The sequence below is a fragment of the Aedes albopictus genome, chromosome 2, assembly GCF_035046485.1.
Source record: "Aedes albopictus strain Foshan chromosome 2, AalbF5, whole genome shotgun sequence".
Taxonomy (NCBI): Eukaryota; Metazoa; Arthropoda; class Insecta; order Diptera; family Culicidae; genus Aedes; species Aedes albopictus.
The window spans coordinates 179,279,571-179,300,986 of record NC_085137.1 but is presented as its reverse complement, the minus strand read 5'-3'; the positions used below and the strand labels follow the sequence as shown (position 1 = coordinate 179,300,986).

The window sequence follows — 21,416 nt, the reverse complement described above, 5'->3', positions numbered from 1 at the left end:
CGGGAATTCCTTAAAAGTTCCTCCTGGAGCTCCTTTATAAATTTGTCTAAGAAATCTTCAACAATTACTCCAGGGATTACTCTAAGAATTTATATCGGGTTTGTTCCAAGAATTCGTTCGGGGATTTTTTTGGATGATTTTATTCAAGAAAATTCTCCAGGAAATCCTCCAAAAATTGCTCCAGAAATGCCTACAGGAATCCCTCCTGGAATTCTCGCCAGAATTCCTCTTGGATTTTTTCCAAGATTTTTTCCAGATATCCTTCCAAGACTTCTGCTGAAAGAATTTCCGTGGCAATTCCTGGAAGGATTCTTGGAGGAATTTCCAAGAATCCTCCAGGAATTGCCACAGAAATTCTTTCAAGAATTCCTACAGGAGCTCTAATAGGAATTTTTCCAAGAACTGCTTCAATACTTCTGTCAAAAATTCCTAAAAGAATCCCTCTCAAAATATGGTCAGAAATTCCTTTATAAATTAATCTAGGAATAACTCCAGGGATTTTTTCAATAAATATCTTCAGGAATTCTTCCAGGAAATCCTTCAGAAATTCCTCCAGAAATGCGTACAGGAATCTCCGCAGGAATTCCTCCAAGAGTGCCTTTAGGAAATCTTTCAAAAATTTCTCCAGGAAGACATCCGTCAAGAATTCCTCCAACAATCCCTTCCAAAATTCGCTTCCACGCATTTCTTCAGAAATACCTCCAAGAATTTCATTAACAATCTATCCAGGAATTCCTTGAAGAATTCTTTAAGGAATATTTCCAAGACTTCCTATAACAATACTTCCAGGAATTTATAAAATTCTGGAGGAATACCTGGTGTACTTTCTGAAAGAACTCATGTAGAAACTTTTGAAGAATTTTCTGGGGGAATACTTAGAGATATTCCTAGAGGATTTCCTGGAGTATTTCCGGAAGGAATTCTTAAAATATGTCCCAGAACAATTCCTACATAAATTCCTTAAAGATTTCCTGGAAAACTTCTTGGAGGAATTCTGGGAGCAATTCTTAGAGAAATTTATGGAATATTTTTTGTAGGAATCCCTGAAGTATTTCCCGGAACGATTCCCAGAGGCATTCCTGAAATAACTCCTGGACGAATTCGTAGAGTAATTTCTGGAGTATTTGCTAGGAGGAATTTCTGGAATACATCCTCGAGTATATCCTGGAGGAATCTCTTAAATAATTACTCGAGGAATGACTTTCCTGGAATAATTTCTGGGGGATTTCGTGGGGGAATTTCTGAAGGATTTCGTGTGGGAATTCATTAAGAAGTTCTGGGAGAATCCTTGGAGGAATCCCTAGAGAATTTCTTAGAGCTGTTACTGAAAGAATTTATGGAGGAATCTAAAGAGGAACTATTTAGTTGAGGAATTCCTGAAGGAGTTCCTTGAAGAATTCCAAGCGAATGCCTTGGAAGAATTTCTTGATGAATTTTTTGAGAAGTCTCTGAATGAATTTCTAAACGAGTTTGTGATAAAGTTCCTAAAGGATTTTCTAGTTGTATCCATTGCGGAATTCCTAGAGGAATCCCTGTAGGAATCCCTGGAGTAATTGATAAGAGAATCACTGGAATAACTCCTGGAGGAGACTTTGAAGGAATTCAGGAAGGAACCCTTACAAGAATTCCCGGAGGAATCCCCTGAGGAATTGCTGGAAAAATCATATAAGAAATTCCTGGTGAAATCCCTGAAGGATTTCCTGGCGGAATTCCGAAATGAATCCCTGCAGTATTTCATGGAATAATCCTTGGAGAAATTTCATCGGGAATCCCTAGATGAATCCTTAACGAAATTCTAGAGGCATCCCTGAAAGAATTCGTGGTGGAATTTTAATGCACAATTACTGGAAGAATTCTAAAATGAATCCCTTGAAAAATTTTATAAGGAATCCATATGAGGAATTCCTGGAAGAACCCCTGTAGGAATTGCTGAAAAAATTCCAGGTAGAATTTTTGGAGGGCACCGTGGAGAAATCGATTGATGATTTCTTAGATGAATTAGCATTTCTTCCTAGAGAAAGTCCTGGAGGAATTCTGGAGGAATCCCAGAAGAAATTTCTGGAGGAACTCTTGGGAGAATTACCCGTAGAAGTTTTCAGGGAACTCCTGGAGAAATCCTCGGGGTACTCCCGGATAATTTCCCGGGGAACTCATGGAAGAATTACCGAGGAACTCCTGCATGATTTTTTTTTAAAGTTTCTGGAGTATTTCCTGAGGAATTCCAGAATTACTTATAAGGAAATTTCAGAACTCCCAGGAAACTCATGAAGGGAAGTGCTGTAGGAACTCCCAACGAACTCGTAAAGGTATTCTCGGAGAACATCACTATTAATTACCGAGGAACTCCTGCAGGAATATTTAGGTTGTTTCCGAGGAACTTTTGGAGGAATTTCCGAGAAACTCCCAGTAATTTCGGATCTCGTAGAAATATGCCCCAGTAAGACCTTTAGTAATACATATTCGGGAAAGTCCTAGAAAAATTCCAGGGAAATCTTGGAGAGAAGTATGCATTATTGCTGGAGAAATCTTTGATGAACTCCTGAAGCAGAAGTCCTGGACGGAATTTCCGGAAAATTCATGTAGTGATTTCCACAGCAATAATAGAGAAACTCTCAGGGAAATCCTGGGGGGGGGGGACTCTATATAAAAACACAAAGAGATTCTCGTAATATTATGAGATACAATAGAAATAATCGTGAATGCTTCATACCGATCAAGTAAAAAGATACAAGAAGCTTGTACAGCTTGAAGGTCTTAATTCCAGAATAGTTTGGATGACCTAGATCACAAAGTGAATGTTGCTAAGTTATCAGAATTGCACTCTGAGGCTCTAAGAGTAGAATATTTTATAATTCGCGAGCATTCGCTACAATAAAATATCCTAAGATCTACAGATATTGCGACCCATACATCAAAATACATTGGGGTCCATTTATATGCCAGTGGACACCCAACTAGAAACACAAAGAGATATTCGTAATATTATAAGGTGCAAGTGACACAATCGTGAAATAATTCTGCCGATAGAGTGAAGAGAAACAAGAGTAGAGCCTGTAGACCTTAAAGGCCCTAATTCCAGAATAGTTTGGAAAACCTCGAATATTCTAATATTCCATGAACGTACCAAAAGCACTATAGTTGTGCACTGAGGCTCCATCAGCAGTATATACTATATTCCACGAATAGTTTTTACGATTCAAGCATTGTTGATTAGCGTATCGAGCCCTGAAGATGGTCCAATAGCCGGACCGAAACGTTGGCGATGATACACAATTAATCAACGCAATTTATCAGACTGCAAGCCGAAATTCTCTAGGAAAAATCAACAGTCATGAAACAGTATTGTAACCCCGTGGTCACCCGCGTGTCGCACGTGATGTCCACTTCTCAATGCTACGGTATAATTCCTTGCAATGTTGTTTTATGGAAGTTGTTCTACTGCCCAAATAATCAAGAACAACGTGCTGAATGATTCGTAAATAAATCCAGGTGTTTCAATACGAGCAGTTGAAAAAATGGGCCTCAGGATCACTGTAACCCAAACTTCAAAATGTATTGGAGACCATTTGTATTTCACGGAATGTCCATCTACCACAATATCGAGTTGCTCGTAGCATTGCGAGGTCTAATGGAGTTTCTCGAAATCCTGAAAAAAAAACCGGATCGAATTATACTCACCTCATAGATTGGCAGGCAAATCGAATCGATAAATCCCACTTGCATCATTGGTAACTGATCTTCCTTCTCACGATTCATGATATCCTAGAAAAGAGCAAAAAAGAATTCACAAACTTTTATTTATCATAATTCATCCTCTCCAAGCTATGAATAGGGTAGAAGCTTCAGTTTTGGCCAGTCCGGAGTTTTTGCCATAGTGCGCTATTGAGCCTGTTGCGATCTAAATCGGCGTAAATTTATTTTTTACTAGTAGATCCTAATACAATATGATGATTACAGCTGTGAAAACCACACATTTTGATTAAAAACTGGAAGAAAAAAATATATTTCCTTAAAAAATCTGCTCCCATATATCTATTTTGGCCAGGGTGCTTCTAATTTGGCCACTCCCATAAGAAATACACGTGATTGGCCAAAATAGAAACCAAACTTAAGAATATGGCCAAAACTGCGACAGAGCTTCTATTTTGGCCAGTGCCACTTTTAGCATAGCATAGCATAGCATGAATACTTGCACAAATCTTGGATGGAGTTGCAAAGTTGAATATTTCCATTGACATTGCTGATGTCGCTACTATCTACAATGTCATAGATTTACTCAGCTCCACACACCTGGCCATGTCCTTGCAAGCATTTATAAATCCCTTCATCAACTTAGAAAGAGCCCAGAACTGAAGCATCTTCCAATACATGAAAGGATGTTGAAAATAGCGAATTTTCAACTTATATGTAGTTATAAAGTAAATATACTGAAGTAGAATTATTTATAAATAAATAATATTGGAAAGATCTCACCAATTGTTGTGGGGTTTTTGTGTGGTTCAATGCCGATCATCTAATTGTCTTGATTAATGTTCTTCTCTGTAAAGAACAACACAATACTGAACACTAAACACCCGCGCATCTATTGTTTTGATTTTCACTCGAGACAATAGCGAACGCGATCGATTATGCTGCCATACTCCTATTTTGGCCAGTGCCACTTTTAATACAAAAATCAAGTATTGGCATGATTTCTGCATTTTTCCTTCAAAATATAGATTGAAACCTTTCTTTTGACGCATTGGTTGTTTTCATAGGATTTTTGGTTATTTTTATAAAAATGATTTCCCTTAGACTGGCCAAAACCGGTGCCCGCACCCTACTACTCACAATCGGCGTAATGTTCAGCTCCTGCCGCTCCATGTCGCCCTGCTCGAAGAACTCCGAACTGACCAGTTCCGCCACCCGTCGCTCGATTTCCCACGGCTTGGTGATGGCAGCCAGATCGCAAACGGTCATACTCATTGCCCGCAACAGCGACCGAGGTTCCTCCGTCTGCCACAGCGCCATCTGCGTATTTGGTTTCACTAGATTCAGAAAGGGGCCACGTTTCCTACGTTTTTTTTTGAGTTGATTGTGAGAGATTGTGGTCATTGGGAAAAAAGAACGGTAGTTGAGTTACCTGAAGTACACTGCCAGGTCTGTGGACAATATGGCATCCTCGAGAACTTTTATCACTCGACTGTAATCTTCGGATGACATGTTCAACAGGATCTGGTTTCCGGGGCTGTTGATGATCATCAAACACTGGTCAAAGTGGTGGTGCTCCATCGTCGATGTAGAATACAGTTGAGCTAGGGGCGATGAAGCTCTGTGAACATAATATACGTTATTACACGGAACAAGTGGAAGACATTGTTATAACGACACAAACTTGATTTGGAAGGAATTGTTGGTCCCACGGTGATCCAGATCGTGACACAGACAGGCGATGATCAACGCCAGGCACTCGATCTCGCCGAAGATCTTCCACCACTGCGTCGACGTCAGGATGGCGAACATCATCTGCGTCACATTGAACGCGTGCCGCCAGTTGTGGTAGGTAACATTGCGATAATTCTTCTTCACCGAACACAGCCACCGACAGAGCACTTCGTAGTCGATGTGGAACCGTTCGACCAGGTCCAGATCTAGGAACATTCGTATGCACGCCTTCAACGTGTCGTCATCCTCCATGAACAGATCATCGAATTTGAAGTCATGCAGCTGGTAGAATGCTGCGGATGGAACTTTAAGTTGCTGAAGAATCGAAAAAGTGCCCATTTGATACAGGATGGAAATTACGGAAGAGACATTACCGCACTTACCCGTAACCGGACGGCGTCGTCGATGGTGGCCGAAGCGTGATAGCTGAGCACCTCCAGTGTGACGCTTTGCTTGGCCATCGCCACGATTGCTTTTTCGTACATGTGTGTATTGTGAATGCCCATTCCGCAGAAGATGGCGAAGGCTTCCACGAAGTTTTCATCGTTTTTGGTAAAATTCTAAGGAAATACGAGTTACGGAAGTTATGCTCATCGAAATCCGTATCGCGAATACTTACGAGTTCGTCGAACTTGTTGATCAACTGTATTACACCTATAATTTGACCTAGAGAATTCTTAATCGCCATACAGAGGATGGTTTTGTGCCGGAAGCTCTGCCCTTCGTCTACGCTGGGATCGAATCGATCGTCCTCGTAGGCGTTTCCAATATTTACAGTCTGAAATTGAAGGCGTCCAAGTTAATTCCGCATTCGCTAAACATCAAATTGCATACCTCGCCAGTGGTAGCCACATAACCGGTGATTCCAATATTTATTGGAAACCGGGATTCGAATGGGCTGGTCCGCGCATCACCCTCGTCCTCGCTGAGATCATTTGCTTCGAAATCGAATACCCGTGAGAAGCTTCCCTTGGAAGCCTCGTGCACTAGTAGGATCTGCAATGAAAAGGTTGAAATAGAAGAATAGATAAATAGATAAATAGGTATACACGGATTCCTATAGGGCACTGCATTGTTTTGATTTTGTATGGGATTTTGACGTTTCTTGGCCTTGTTGTTTACAAAATTTCCGTAAGAGTAAAAGAGAAGGAGAGAATTTCATGCAGTGCCCTATTGAACGGAAACCCGTGTTGTAGGAAGCCCTGAGCATATGAAATTTTGCCTAATTAGGGGTGTGAGCGCATATCTCAGGTGCCTTCTATGATAGCTCAATATCCAAGTATCATTTTCATTACCAATAAGAAGCAATCAGTGAAGTACTAGTTTAAAAGAAGTGAGCTGGATTTTGGTATTATGAGTTGATCAATTCTCCATTTCTGCAAACTACATGGTGCAAACAGCGTGAGTATTATGATTTTTTGACTAATTTGATGCTGTTTGAGCAAAAGTTTGGGTAACTGTGTTGTTGTAGGGTAAGTGTACCAATTATGGCTTTAGTGCCAATTTTTCGCCATAGCTGATTTTCGCCATTTAACGATATAAATCAACATGAAAAATTTTGTGAACAACGGATCACGTTCACAAAAGATGGTTGCATTCATGTGGAGTTTAAACATTTTGCTCAAATTATGGTAGAAATAAATTACTTTCCCTAAAATTTCGGCTTACTTGCACCCTTTTTCGCCATAGTGTACCAGTTATGGCTGATCCCATAAGAAATGCATGCAAATAGTGCGAAAAGGAACCGAAGTTAGAAAATGTAGCCATAACTGGTACAGGGTCCCTATCATTGGCAAGCTGTAACAAATACTAAAAGAACTGTAACAAAAAGCTGTAACAAATACTAAAAGAAATTTGGCTCCGTTTCTATATTTTTCCTGTAAAGTATGGAAACTAAGCTATCTTATTGATCCTGTAAAGTATGGAAACTAAGCTATCATATTGATCATATTCGTTGGTCTTCTCGTTATTTTTGTACACATTTTCCTTAGGTAGTGCCATAATTGGTACGGGCGTCCTATTATTCATTTCTTGCAACTTCAATAACACAGGAACCCAAACTTTTGCTCAAACAGCATCAAATAAGGCAACAAATCATAATACCCACGCTGTTTGCACCATTTCATTGCAGAAATGGAGAATTGATCATCTCACCATACAAAAATTCAGCTTACTACTTTTAATCTAGTACTTCACCGATTGCGTCCTATTAGTCTTGTAGAGGTTTTGAGAACCGTCATAAAACCTTATACTTCTAGTCTATTTTATTTTTATTCTCATTTTGCAGCATTTGGTGAGGCAATGAGAGCGCAACAATTCATTGTTAACCTTCACATACCCGACCTCCGACAACTCATTTTCAAAATGCTGGCATTTCGTCAATTTTCATCCAATTTTTTTGAAGTCCAAGTTTTTTGAAGATATTACATGACACTTATGTGGTCATGTAATATCCGGAACCATTCCGGAGATAATCCGGATTGTACTGGGGTCAGGGGGTGTGGGAGGGGTCTGTTTTACCAAATCACTAAAAGGGATTATTTCGCGTGTTATTGTATTTGAGAGGCCCCCGCGGTACTTGTTTCAGGTGTTCCGGAGCGGCCATATCAGTTGCTACATACTTCAGTTGATTTTTTCTGCCCCATTCTCTTAAAATCATGAAGTTTGATACGTCACACGGCATGTTTTAGTTGCAAACCAGAAATGTACCCGATGTCACCCCCGTGGAACCTATGCTAGATGTTCCGGGGTGGCCATATTAATTGATATAGACTTCAGGGTGTCGTTTCTGACTCAGTCATTGAAAATCATGAAGTTTGATATGTCGCACGAATAGCCAGATGACTCCCTTGAGGTATTCCAGAAGTAGCTTTGAAAGTTTCCGAGAAATGCCCATCAACTCCAACGGTCAGAAAGCGTTCTGTGAGGTAGGAGTAGAGCCAGCGTAGTGTCTGGCCGCCGATCCCAAGCCTCTCAAGTTTAGCGATCGTCACAGCATGATTAATCTTGTCAAATGCAGCGCTCAAATCCGTGTAGACCACATCTGTTTGGGCTTGTTCAGCCATGCTGTCCGTAATGTGAGATGTAAGGTTCAAGAGATTGGTGGTAGTGGATCTACCCGAGATGTAACCATGTTGATTTTCACTGATGTACGGCTTGCAATGAGACATCAGTGGTTCCATAACAATAAGCTCGAATAGTTTCGAGATGGCACAGAGAGATGATATTCCTCGGTAATTACTGACATCCTTTCGATCGCCTTTTTTGTGAACGGGAAACACGATAGCTTTCTTCCAGACTGACGGAAAAATTCCGCTAGTTAGGGACAAAGAAAACACCAACCGGATAGGGTCGACTAATTCATCAATATGCGTTTTTAGGAAAGATGATGGAATACCGTCGGGCCCGAGATTGATCGATGATTTCAATTGCCTGGCTGCTCTCACAATCGTTGTATCATCAACACCAATCGTGGTTAGTACATCACCGTTCAGTGGAACATTACTAGCGGCAAGCATTAGGGTAACCAATATAATTTGGACCCCCATATATTTTGGACCCCCTGTGTCCTTTGATCACAACTTACACAGGTTTAATGATGAGATGACGGAAATTTTTAGGATCATTCGCTAAATAAGATCGCTCTGCACGGGCAGCAATCATTTCCTCACTGGAAATATCCTTATTTGCCTTGGAATTATTTTTTGCCAATCTCGTCATCCGAGCGAGTGTTGCATCATGTTTACAAAAAGAGATTGCAGTGCTGAGAAAACTTGCAGATGTAAACAAAAACGTTTATCATTCTAGCGCATTAAATTCGCAAAGTTCGTCTAATCAGCCTTTGTCAATCAAGTTATTAGGATGTGATCCAGCATATTCAAGCGGAAAATTCTTCCAAAATAGTTTCAAACGAGTTTAAACACCGGGTGTCCAAAATATATACTGAAGAGGGTCCAAAATATATTGGGGTGTCCAAAAACTGTATTACTATTCTGCAATAGAACATTTATCATTGGGAAATCTGAAAAATACAGCTTAAGATCAAAATTAGCTCTACACATTTCCATCTGCAACATCCAGAAATCGAAAGATCTGAAAATTACTGTTCAAGACCAAAATCAGTTCTTTCACACATTTACCTAAAACATTCGAAAATTGTAAGATCTGAAAACTACTATTCAAGATCAAAATCAGTTCTTTCACACACTCATCTACAACATGGCGGGACCAAACCAACACAGCTACCATGAGTCGCAAATACCTTGAAAAACGTACAACTTGATGCTCTTGTTATCTCCTATTTTCAGATATGAGTCATAGTGCAGTGGTAATGTCGCTGCTCATAAATCACAAGGTCATGAGTTCGATTCTGGTCGTGGCCATTTTTTTTTACTCTAATCCATCTGTCAGATCATTTTTAGATATTGGTTTGATGTGCTACAGCCCAGATCTCCCCAGATATTAGTCTGATCTTATAATATCAAAATGAGATATTATTATCACAGACAAACAGACGTCTCACTCTACGCACTTCACATCGTTACCCTTTTTAACGATCAGTTCAAATATTTTGTAGTACGCAAATCGCTCGGTCACGGCGCTCGCATCGTTTTTGCTCTTGTTTGACGTTTGCTCACTATTGCCACCTCCTGAGTGGTTTGCGTAACACAGCCTGGTTAGCATTGGGCGATTATGTTTTCGTGACGATGGTTTTTATCGCAATTTGTTCCAAGTGATACGTCTGTTTGTCTGTGTTATTATGTTCTTCCTCATACTAATTTTTGGTCTTATTTTTGATCTTTTTTCTCTTATGTCAAACAAACCAAAAGCTAATTATGATATTATGATTTTGAGTACTTCACTGAGGAATATCAAATGATGATATTGTTTTGATTTTTACTTCTACAGAGGTAGCCTTAACCACTAGGCTAATTGGAGACCCCGAACTAGCCTAGGGCTGAGAATCTCGCTTAAACGTGGAGCGGACCTGGTGTGATGGTTAGAACACTTGACTATCACGCCGAGGACCTGGGATCGAATCCCACTCCCGACAAACTCGCAAAATGTGAGTTCTTCCTTCGGAAGGGAAGTAAAGCGTGGGTCCCGAGATGAACTAGCCTAGGGCTAAAAATCTCGTTAATACAGATGAAAAAAAAATCTCGCTTAAACAGATAAAAAAAATTGAATATATGAGAACAAAGGAGGTCCATGGTAAAATTCTTGAAAGGTGCTCCAAGGAGTCGAGTGAAAAATTTACACGATACACGGAGAAATAAAACCTTAGATACAAGTAACCTCCTGAACCCACGGCCATGGTATACTTGAAGTATGGTTGAAGATAAGTGGTGAGTTGCTGATAATGGCAAATGATCATAGCATTTCGTTAACACAGAGTAGTATACATTACTTTTGAAAAAAAGAACACCCTTCGGACATGTTTTGGATGAAAACCAGAAGTGTCCCCAATGAGGCCCCGCGGAACCTGTCACGGTGATCCGGATGGGTCAACTTATTCAAATCTGATCATCGCAGTTGTGTTTTATTGTTCGCAACAAAAATTCCGCTGAAAATCGATGGTTCAAACGGAATAACACACGAAATAATAATTTTTAGCCATTTCGGCACCATACCTGACCCCAGTACAATCCGGAATAACTCCGGAATGGTTCCAAATATTGCATGGCCACTTGAGTGTAACGAAGTTGCACCAATTTATGATCGATTGAAGGCAATTTCGAAAAAGTTGGATGAAAATTGACGAAATGCCAGCATTTTTAAAATGAGATGTTGGGGGTCGGGTACGTGAAGGTTTTTTTTCCTCCCCTGTTGGGGAATTTAAGCCACTGCGTCCAATAAGCTGAACTTTTGTGGCATGTCCCGTTTTGATATTCGCATCTAGCCAGCTAATTACCATGTGTCAAGTAATCAGCTTCTGCCACGACGCGTCGTCTCCCAGTCAGGTGCAATGGAATTAATAAACCCCAAGACCTTCCCAGGTTCTGCAGAACCAGATCTCACTGGGTTGCAAGCAACCACTATTTAGAAATCTTTGCCTTGGATTTAGAATATTTTAATTCACCTGGAAAAATCCAGGAAATCTCAGACAATCGCAGACTCAATCACGAATCTGCAAAAAAAATATTTGTGCGAATGCATGTCTATGTAACTTACATTTTGTATAGCTTCAAAAATGTATAATGTTAACCCTCTAAAACCCAAATTTTTGATTTTAATCTAAATATCATTTTTCGTTATCTAAAATCGATTTAAATATGTTTTAGAAGATGATTCTTTTAATTCTCGATTTCACGAATTCCAGTTTTTGATTTTTCTATTTTTTATTTTTGAACATCCCCACACTTTTATATTTTTCCTGGAAGCCTATTTGCGGTACGGATTTTTTGAGATGAAAACATTTTGAGATTTTATGATTATTATTGAAATTTTATTTTCCGTGTAATTTCAAGGAAAATAATTTTAGAGCGTATTCGATTCCCTTAAACTTAAACTATTAAACTAGGATAGAATAATTTGGAAAAAAATTAAAATATGGTAATTGTAGCGATTCAATACAAAATAAATAATGACTTTTGAAGGTGATTAGAACATCAATTTTTAAATGATTTTTAAAAAATGTAAATACGCTTTAAAATACACCAAAAACTATTTTGAGATATACAAAACAGTCCAATATATCAGCTAAAAATATAAAAAAAAGATTTTCCACGAAACAAAAATGCTCAAACTATACCCCGTCTAAAGGCTGGGTTGGGTATTAGAGGGCAAATAAGATAAAAGCTGTACGGAGTTAGTTTAGCATGTTTTCGAAGGGAGTTTCTTACCGCAGCTGTGGAATTTCGTGCAAAGTTCATAGAAGCCTTTATTAAAAAATAGAACTCTTTGCAATTTTTTGAGTGATTTCTTTTAGATCTTGAGAAATTTCTAAAATATCTCTAAATAGTTTGCCCCACCAGGATTTTTGAAAATCCCAAAAAATCTTCCAAAAATGTTGTGCAAACTCTTTAGGATTTCTTACTTTTGCCGAATTTTTTGGGAAGGTAAAGACACCCGGATAAAAACTAACCATAGGGTGTTTGGTGAAAACCATTCCTGCACCATACAGTGTACCAGCTACAATAATGTATATTGTAATGAAATGGTTCACTAAAAGCTTCGCACATTGTAGCTACTATACATTTACATTCGATTTTTATGTAACAATATATTATAATGTTTTTCTTACGTTTGAACCATTCACTTTTCCGAATCATTATTTTTCCATGCATTTTTAAGTATTTATTCAGTTTTAGATTTTTTCCGTGCCTTGTTTTGTTGATGTTTGTGACTTTTTTTTATGCAAAGGAAAGGAAAGAAAAAAAGCGAATAAGTTGAAACATCAATTTAAAGTCAATAAAATGTTTAAATAAGTAGTAAACCAGATGTCTTAAGAACTGTAGATCCAAGAGATATGGCGGGCTACGTATGTAGAGTGCGATGAGAGGAATACGATTGACGAACTTTATCTTTGACGTAGAGCCATCTTTAACATATGGACTGGACTGAACACTGAAAGAAATTCTAATATAGGTTCATCTGTGGGTTCGCTTTTTAACCTATATATGAAGGGTTATTAAATTTAATTAAATGTATAACCAGTAGTAAAATTACAATTAAAAACAATATATTTACGGTACATTTTATTGTTTGAAACCATACGTGTACCATACAATGTACGGTATATTAAAACCCACGTATCAGTTTTTGGAACAATTCATTTACAATATGATGTATGGTTTTGCAAAAATATATATATGGGGAAAAATATTTTTTTTTTATATTGTTACGATACTTAACAACCTGTATAGTATATTGTAAAAATCTTATTTACAATTTACTGTATGGTGTCTACATTACATTTTATTGTTTTTGTATTTTTATTTTTACAGTGTTGTCTTGTAAAAATATGGTTTTAAATAGTACTGTTACAATACAACGTTCGGGTTTTCTACTGTATTTTTATTCGGGCATGCAGACATGATTTTCTGTTAAATGACTGTAAGAGTTTCCAGCTGATTCAGGAATGACTATTTTGCAAAGATTCTAAAGAGATTGCCCAAATGAAGTTCGAGACGAATGTCTGACAGGATTCCTAAAAGAATATTAGGAATGTATTTTACAGACAATTTCATGAAAAGTAAAGCAGTCCAGAGAGATTTTCACCGATAATCTCGAAATAATTGCAGATGTAATTTAATTTCAAACTGAACTAGTAGCGTAATTTATGATAAAATTTTGAGAAATTTTCTTGGAAATTTTTTCATAGATGTCCTATGTACGGTTTCGGAAGTTATACGAGCTTTCTCTGTTCGTTCATGTAAACCAGTTTGTGTAGGACTTTCTGGAAGTAATTCTTAATGTTTGAAATACTTCTACAGTTTACTTTCAATAATTGACCCAAAATTGTAGATCTTAGTGTAGTGTAGTGTAGAGGTGTTTCAGAGATGTTTTTGAGGGCTTTAAGGGTGATTCATGGGGAATGAGTCTCAGAAGCCTTCAAAGGGCATTACAAGGGGCTTAAGAGCGTTCCAAGTCTTTTCGAAGGATTACAAGAGCGCTTCAAAGGAGTTTCAGGGGATTTCAAGGGGCTTTGAGGGTCTCAGGAGTTATATACTTAGTATAAAGCGCCACAGATACCCCTAGCACTCATCTGAAACTCCGTGAGATCCCCTGAAACTAAGTGAGCACTCCGTAATGACCCCGTAGACCTCCATACCAGATCCTGAGACCTCCTGGAACGCCCTTGAGATCCTCTGGGACCCCCTAAAACGCCTCTGAAATCCCCACAAATGAGACCTCCTGGAACAATTTCCTCTCCAAAACTCTTTGAAAGATCGTGAAGTACCCCTGAGAGGCCCTGGAGTCCCCCATGAAACCTCCTTGAACCTCCCTTGAAACTCCCCTGGAGCCCATCTAAACATTCCAAAGTCCCTGAAATCCCCTGAAACGCATCTGTTGCGTTCCTGAGACCTCCTGGGGCTCCTTGAGACGCCCTTGAATCCATAGAAACATCCCTGACTCCCTCGGGAACCCCCTAAGACCCCGTGAAGTGACTCCTGAAAACACCTGACATAACCTAAAACTGGTAAAAAAACTAAATATTTCCAAAAAACTTGATGTTGCAATGTCAGACAACTTGGTATAGAAAATGCTTCATTTCCTTCAAAATGTTGTCCAATATCCGTAATAAATTGAGAGTATTTGAAAATTTCGGATGAATTTGAACAAACAATCATGCAAAGTCGCTCAAAAGTCATGCTACTTAATTGTGAAATCCCAAGCGGATCGTCTCTTGTCCATCACATTCAGAGGTGATGCCCCTTATGCATTACAAAATGCTTGAATCCCAAGCAGCACCTGCATTATCATCCAGAATGTGGCTTTCTATGCTTTGGTCTAAATGAGTTGCATTAGAAGCACACGAAACTTCCATCTTGTCAGTTGAGTTGCATTTAAACTCCAAAATTCGTAAAGTTGCAGCTTTGTTTCATTGAAATCACAATTTGCCACGTGTTTGACATCGATTCGTGGAGGCGGAGCTTACATATTGCTCGTAAGTGATAACACAGTCAGCTTACATTAAATGCGTTATGTAACATGCATGAAACATCTAACTCTGATTTGTTTGTTCAGATTAGGTTCCAAATGCGTTGCAGAAAACTTGAGCGTCTTTTCATTTTGACAGTTATCTTACTTGTGACAAAGAAGGTGCACTAAAGTTACAAATAACTTCAGTAGCTTTCAAGGTGCATTGAGGATCGATTCTCTCACAGAGCTCTTGGTGTAGTATCTAAGATGAGTGGATAATACTCCTGGTGTCTATGGTTCGAGTCTGGACAAAATCAATTTTCCATTTTTTTTATCACTCCTCCCCGTTGATGTTGCATAAGAATTCAGAATCTGCGCTTTTTGGGTTCCAAAGAAGTAGCAATTGTGTTCTGTCGTCCGTAATATGGACAGTGAATAAATTGCACTAAGGTTGCTGTTACTGGATTAGAAACAAGTCGTGTTGCTTGGGATACATATATAGTAGGGCAGTTCAGATTTCAAACATGTTAATAATTCAAGGCTCCCATAGGTTCATTGCAATCATTGATGCAAAACTAGAGTCCTGTCAAATTTTTAGCCATTTGGGTGGTGATTTAATGGTGGCCCAAAAACAAGAAAGTTTTGTATAGGAATTACTATAGAGTTCCGCGCGTTGTAGAGTATTTACACATGGATAAAGTCATAGGGTCAAAGTCAAATTGTAGATGTCATGGTAAATTCAGAGCTAGTTAATCAAGGCTCCCCGATTTCAGCGCCACTTCAAAGGGAATTCCTGGAGGAATCTTCGAAGGAACCACTCAAGCAATTGCTAAAGGAACTGCTGAAACAAATTCTGAAAGAATCCATGGAACGGAACAGCTTTTGAAGAAATCCATGCTGAAAATTCTGAAATAATTCTAGGAATATTCAAGAAGTCTCTAAAGATATTTCCGAAAGTATCGCTGGAAAAAAGGAAAAAAAAGGCGAATTCCTGAAAGAATTCTGAAAAAAGGAATATTTTAAGAATTCATAGATGGATTTTCTGAAGAAATTCCAGGAGGAATACCTGAAGAAACACCTGGAAACCCTTGGTGGAATACCTAGCAAATCCTCTTGAGATATTTTTTTGAAAAAACATCCTGAAAAAATCCCCCAATAAAAAACCTAAACAATATTTTCCAATGAACTCCTGGAGGAATCCTTAGAGAAATTGGGGGCTTCGTGGCCGAGCGGTTAGCGGCGTCAGTCGTTCAGGTGTCTCGTAAGCCTCGGAGTGTGGGTTCGATTCCCGCTCCAGTCGGGGAAAACTTTTCGTCAAACGAAAAATTCTCCACTGGGCCACTGGGTGTTATATGTGTTGTCCGTTGTCTAATGTTGTAATGTTCAGTCTGTATTGGCCGAAAGGTCGAAGACGGTGTAATTGTCTTTTTTTTAATTCGTAAAGGTACGTTTGGAGGAAATTATGGAGTAATTTCTGAGAAAATACATAGAGAAATATCCGGCGGAAATTCTGATAAAATCTCTGCGTGAATTTCTTCAGAAATCTGTACAAGAGATGGGACTTCATGGTCGTGCGGTCAGCATCACCTAGCTTATAATCGTACCATGCATGCCATGGGGTGAGGGTTCAATTGCCGCTCCGAGTGATGAAACTTTTCGTAAGACATGTTTCTTCCTCGAATCCACTGGTGCTCGTAATATGTGTCATGTCCGTTGTCTAGTGTTAAGTTTCGTTCTGCCTGTACAGCCTCTGGCAGAAAACGGTGACCGTGATATTTTTTAAAGAATGTCTTCCAGCTTTTTCGTAAGATTCCCAATAAGAATCTCTAAAAAAGTCTGTAGAAAAAATTCTGAAGGAATCATTGGAGGACTTTCTTAAAAAATCCTTGAAGCAATGTAAGAGAAATGTCTTGAAGACATATCTAATGGAATGTGAAAAAATCTTAGAAATTTCCTTAAAAAATCTTGTAGAATATCTAAAGCAATCATTGAAGATAGTTCTTGAGAAAGCTCCCGAGAAAATTTTGAAGGATTTCTGAATTTCTGGTTCTTAATGTATCCGCGAATCATTTTCTTATAAAAACAGTATGTTTGAGTAAGTTCATGGAAGATAGAAGGTTTTCTGGATGAAAATTATGAAAATTTTCTGGAGGTATCTCCATAAAAAAATCTAGCGAAATTCATAGATGAATTTCTGGAACAATCTATGCAAGATTTTTCGAAAGGAATTCATAAAGTGTTTTTTAAAGGATTCCATGCAACATTTTTGGAAGCTGACCATGCCTGACTGTCTTAAGAAAAAAAATATGGAATACATTTTAAAGTCTAAAGGAATCCCTAGAAGATTTTGAGAAAGAATTTCTGACCGAATTCCTTCAGGATTTCCTAGAAGATTTTTTAAAGTAAATCTAAGAGGAGTTTCCAAAGAAGTCCCTTGAAAAATCCCTGTTTTTTTTTTTCAGGAACTCCTGAGAGATTGTTTAGATGAAACCTAGGATGCATTTCAGCATGGGCCCATGAAAAAATAATTGAAAAATCTGTGGAAGTTTTTTCAAAGGAATCCTTGGAGGAATTTGTGAAGAAATCTCTGAAGGAAAATCTGGAGATATTTCTTAAGAAATTATTAGTCTAATTTATAATAAAAGCCATGGAGATTTTCTGGAAGAATCCCTCGAAAAAAAAATTGATGGAAACCCTATCAGGTATCAGTAGGTCGGCTCTAGAGGCACGTTCTCCTCCATTCGGGAAATTTGTGCCATCGCCATGAACACGAGCCTATTCATCATTTACCTGACGGAGAAGGGAAGGAAAGAGGATAGGACATGGGAAAGGACAGGTAAGGGAATAGGATCGTCATACTCGCAAAAGCGTACCACAATGGGTTCACATAGCGTCCTGAAAAGGACACTGTAATAACGCATAAGCGTGCCACAATGGGTTCGAACAGCGCCCTGAGAAGGGCACTGTGATAATGCATAAAGCGTAAAGAGAGCCTATAGCTCTTTACCACAGCGGGTCAAGAACAACAGAACGTCCTGAAGATTCAGGTTTCTGAAGTCAGTTTCACTTAATAAGTGTTTCCCGAGTACTCGGAAACGCAATTGCGCAAAAACTGGACAGTTACATATTAAATGATACGAAGTTCCATAATCGGATTCACAGCTATCACATGCAAATGAATCAGCTTGCTGAATATTCGCCATGTGATAACTGAGTCGGCAATGGCCAGTCAATGCTTTGACCAGCATGCTGCAATTCTGCTTTGACAGATTTGTTAGATACTTTACCACCCCTAGAGATGGCTCAGTACAATACAATTTTGTTTGACGACATGACTCCAAACTATTCCAGTAGGGGAGACTGAGGAGACTTGATCCCTGGGGAGACTTGTTCCCCCCATATTTGCTCGGAATCAAAAACATTTTTCTTCTAGCATAATTTTTCCAAAACTACTCCTAGACAAACGACTATGTTTTGGCTATAAGTGATTTCGATTGTACATTGTATTATTTTTTAACGGCTGATGGTTTGTTTTCAGTCCTTCAGAAATCTTTTAGGCGATTCCGAAAAATCTCAATAACTTTGTGAAAATTGAACCAAATCGTGTCAAAATTTTACAGTACATAGTTTGAATAAAATACTTTCAAACTTATTTATCCAAATAAGGCTGTTGTTAACACATTTTAATTCATTCAGCTAAGTATACACAACAGTGATATGGGGAGACTTGATCCCTCGAGGATTACACACACATTATACATGTGAAAAATAAAATTCTATTCGGAAGCCTCTATTTACTTGGAATTCTAGTCTATTCAACGATAAAATGTGTCAGATAATTATAACTTTAGTACAAACCAAGAAAAAGGGGATCAAGTCTCCCCATTTTGAAAATACGGCATATCCTTAAAAATTTAAGGAAATCTTACAATTTCAAACACTCCATATTCATCGAAAATACAAGAAAACTCGAAAAGAAAATGAATAGGAAGACTCTGGGATTATTTTCCCTTTAAATAAACCATGTGCTCAAAGGGGGATCAAGTGTCACCCATTTTTGAAAAATGCGTCATAAGACATGCCTTAATAAAAACACAGTTTTGAAAACTTTAACAATAATTTAAAGGCCTTCTGTTATGTATAAACTTGCAATAAATGTTTACCTGCCATTTTGTACGGAAATCGGATCTAGTTTTGTGTTTTTCTTAAAGTTTCAGGTAAATTGAGAAAAAGGGATCAAGTCTCCCCAGTCTCCCCTATTGTTTGTGCTGAGTGGCAGCCCAGGTGTCAATCTGAAGCTTCACCCAACACTTGGATACCGGAATAGCTGGCTCAGGGCCAATGAAGTCATGTGATGCTCCAGTGCGAGCTAACTCATCAGCCAATTCATTTCCAGCGATGGAAGAATGGCCAGGTACCCATACAAGGTGAACAGCGTTTGCTGAATTCAGCTCCTCGATTTGAGTTCGACAAGCGATAACTATCTTCGACCTGGAGTTGGCCGAAGCAAGTGCTTTAATAGCAGCCTGGCTATCTGAACAGAAGTATATTACTTTGCCCATTACGTGCTGCTGAAGTGCTGATTGCACTCCGCACATAAGAGCAAAGATTTCGGCCTGAAAAACGGTGCAGTGTCTGCCAAGTGAATAAGACTGATACAGCCTTAGCTCACGAGAATAAACACCAGCACCTGCTCGACCTTCGAGAAGGGAGCCATCAGTGTAACATACGATGCCGTCTGAAATACTTCTCTCCAGATAACCAGATGTCCACTCTTCCCGGGAAGGGAATTTCGTGGAAAATGTCCTATATGGAAAATTACAAGCAATTGTAAGATCACTTGGAGCAAGGACAACTTTGTCCCAATTCACCAAAAGTGGAAACAACGAGGTGTGTGTTGAACTGCGGTTCACAAGAGTTTCCTCTAGTAAACCGAGTACCCATAGGCGGTAAGTGCAAGAAAGTGCTTCTTGTTTGAGATGAATGTGTAGTGGGGCAACGTCAAAGAGAACTTCGAGCGCTGCCGTGGGAGTTGAAGAGAACGCTCCAGACATCGCCATTAAGCACATCCTTTGGAGATGGCCTAACTTTGATTGGACCGTTCTCACTTCGTCCTTTTGCCACCACACAAGACATCCATAGGCCAATATTGGCCGAACAACAGTTGTGTAGATCCATTTGATATACTTGGGTTTTAGACCCCAAGTTGTACCAAAGGTTCGCCGGCATTGCCCGAAGGCCATACAAGCTTTCTTGATTCTGAACTCAACATGAGGTGTCCAGGAAAGCTTGGAATCAAGAATGACTCCAACGTACTTTACCTGTTCAGTCACATTGATTTCAGAATCAAAGTGACGTAAAGTTCGAACACCATTACGGTTTCGCTTTTCCGTGAAAAGAACAATAGATGTTTTACTCGGATTTACCGAAAGGCCATATTGGCGACACCAACCCTCAACTACCTGAAGAGCGTTTTGCATCAGGTCGAAAAGGGTGCTGATGCACATACCGACTAACAATGTTAGGTAGTCGTCGGCAAAACCATAAGTAGGAAAACCGCTATTATTGAGTTGCCTCAATAGCGTATCTGCTACGAGATTCCATAAAAGTGGTGATAAGACTCCCCCTTGGGGGCATCCACAAACACTCAACTTCCTAATCGCCGCTTGACGCAATGTCGAGAAGAGATGTCGGGTTTTGAGCATTTGGTGAATCCAATTGGAAATCATTGGAGATATACCATGACCCCGTGCGGCTTCCAATATGGCATCGAAAGGCACGTTGTCAAAGGCACCCTCGATATCTAAGAAAACACCCAAGCAGGATTGCTTTTGAGCGAATGCCTTCTCGATATCGTAAACAACTTTGTGTAAAAGAGTCACAGTGGACTTTCCAGATTGGTAAGCATGTTGGTTCACATGAAGAGGCACATTGGCCAGATGAACATCACGGATGTGATGATCGACTATGCGTTCTAAGCATTTCAGAAGAAAAGAGGTCAAACTGATAGGTCTGAAGCTCTTTGCTTCTTCATACGACGCGCGACCCACTTTCGGAATAAACTTCACAGTAATATCCCGCCAGGATTTGGGAATATACCCTGTAGCAAAACTGCAAACAAGTAGTTGTTTCAAAACATGTTTGAAATGATCAAATCCCTTCTGAAGCAAAATAGGATAAATCCCATCTGCCCCAGGAGATTTGAAAGGAGCAAAGCTATTAAGTGCCCATTCAATCGATTCTAAAGTTATGATACTCCGAGCCGAAGCTAAAGAATCATAACTACAAGAAAAGACATCAGGTTCATCCGAAGATGTAATATCCACACATCCGGGGAAGTGTGTACTGAATAAACATTCCAAAACTTCCTCATCAGAGGAAGTGAAATCACCATTTGGCAAACGAAG

General features: G+C 39.1%; 1 protein-coding gene across 10 annotated transcripts in view; it reads right to left on the bottom strand.

Moving 5' to 3' along the window:
• Positions 1-21,416, bottom strand: part of LOC109397513 (dual 3',5'-cyclic-AMP and -GMP phosphodiesterase 11) — a 460,696-nt gene that overhangs the window by 3,850 nt on the left and 435,430 nt on the right. For all 10 annotated transcript variants that reach the window (XM_062850794.1, XM_062850784.1, XM_062850786.1 and 7 more), the window contains 7 exons: positions 6,259-6,420; positions 6,044-6,202; positions 5,808-5,984; positions 5,375-5,739; positions 5,123-5,311; positions 4,831-5,053; positions 3,679-3,762 (listed from right to left, as the gene is read on the bottom strand). In XM_062850794.1, coding sequence (XP_062706778.1) covers positions 3,679-3,762; positions 4,831-5,053; positions 5,123-5,311; positions 5,375-5,739; positions 5,808-5,984; positions 6,044-6,202; positions 6,259-6,420 — 1,359 coding nt within the window. The remainder of the gene's footprint in view (positions 1-3,678; positions 3,763-4,830; positions 5,054-5,122; positions 5,312-5,374; positions 5,740-5,807; positions 5,985-6,043; positions 6,203-6,258; positions 6,421-21,416) is intronic.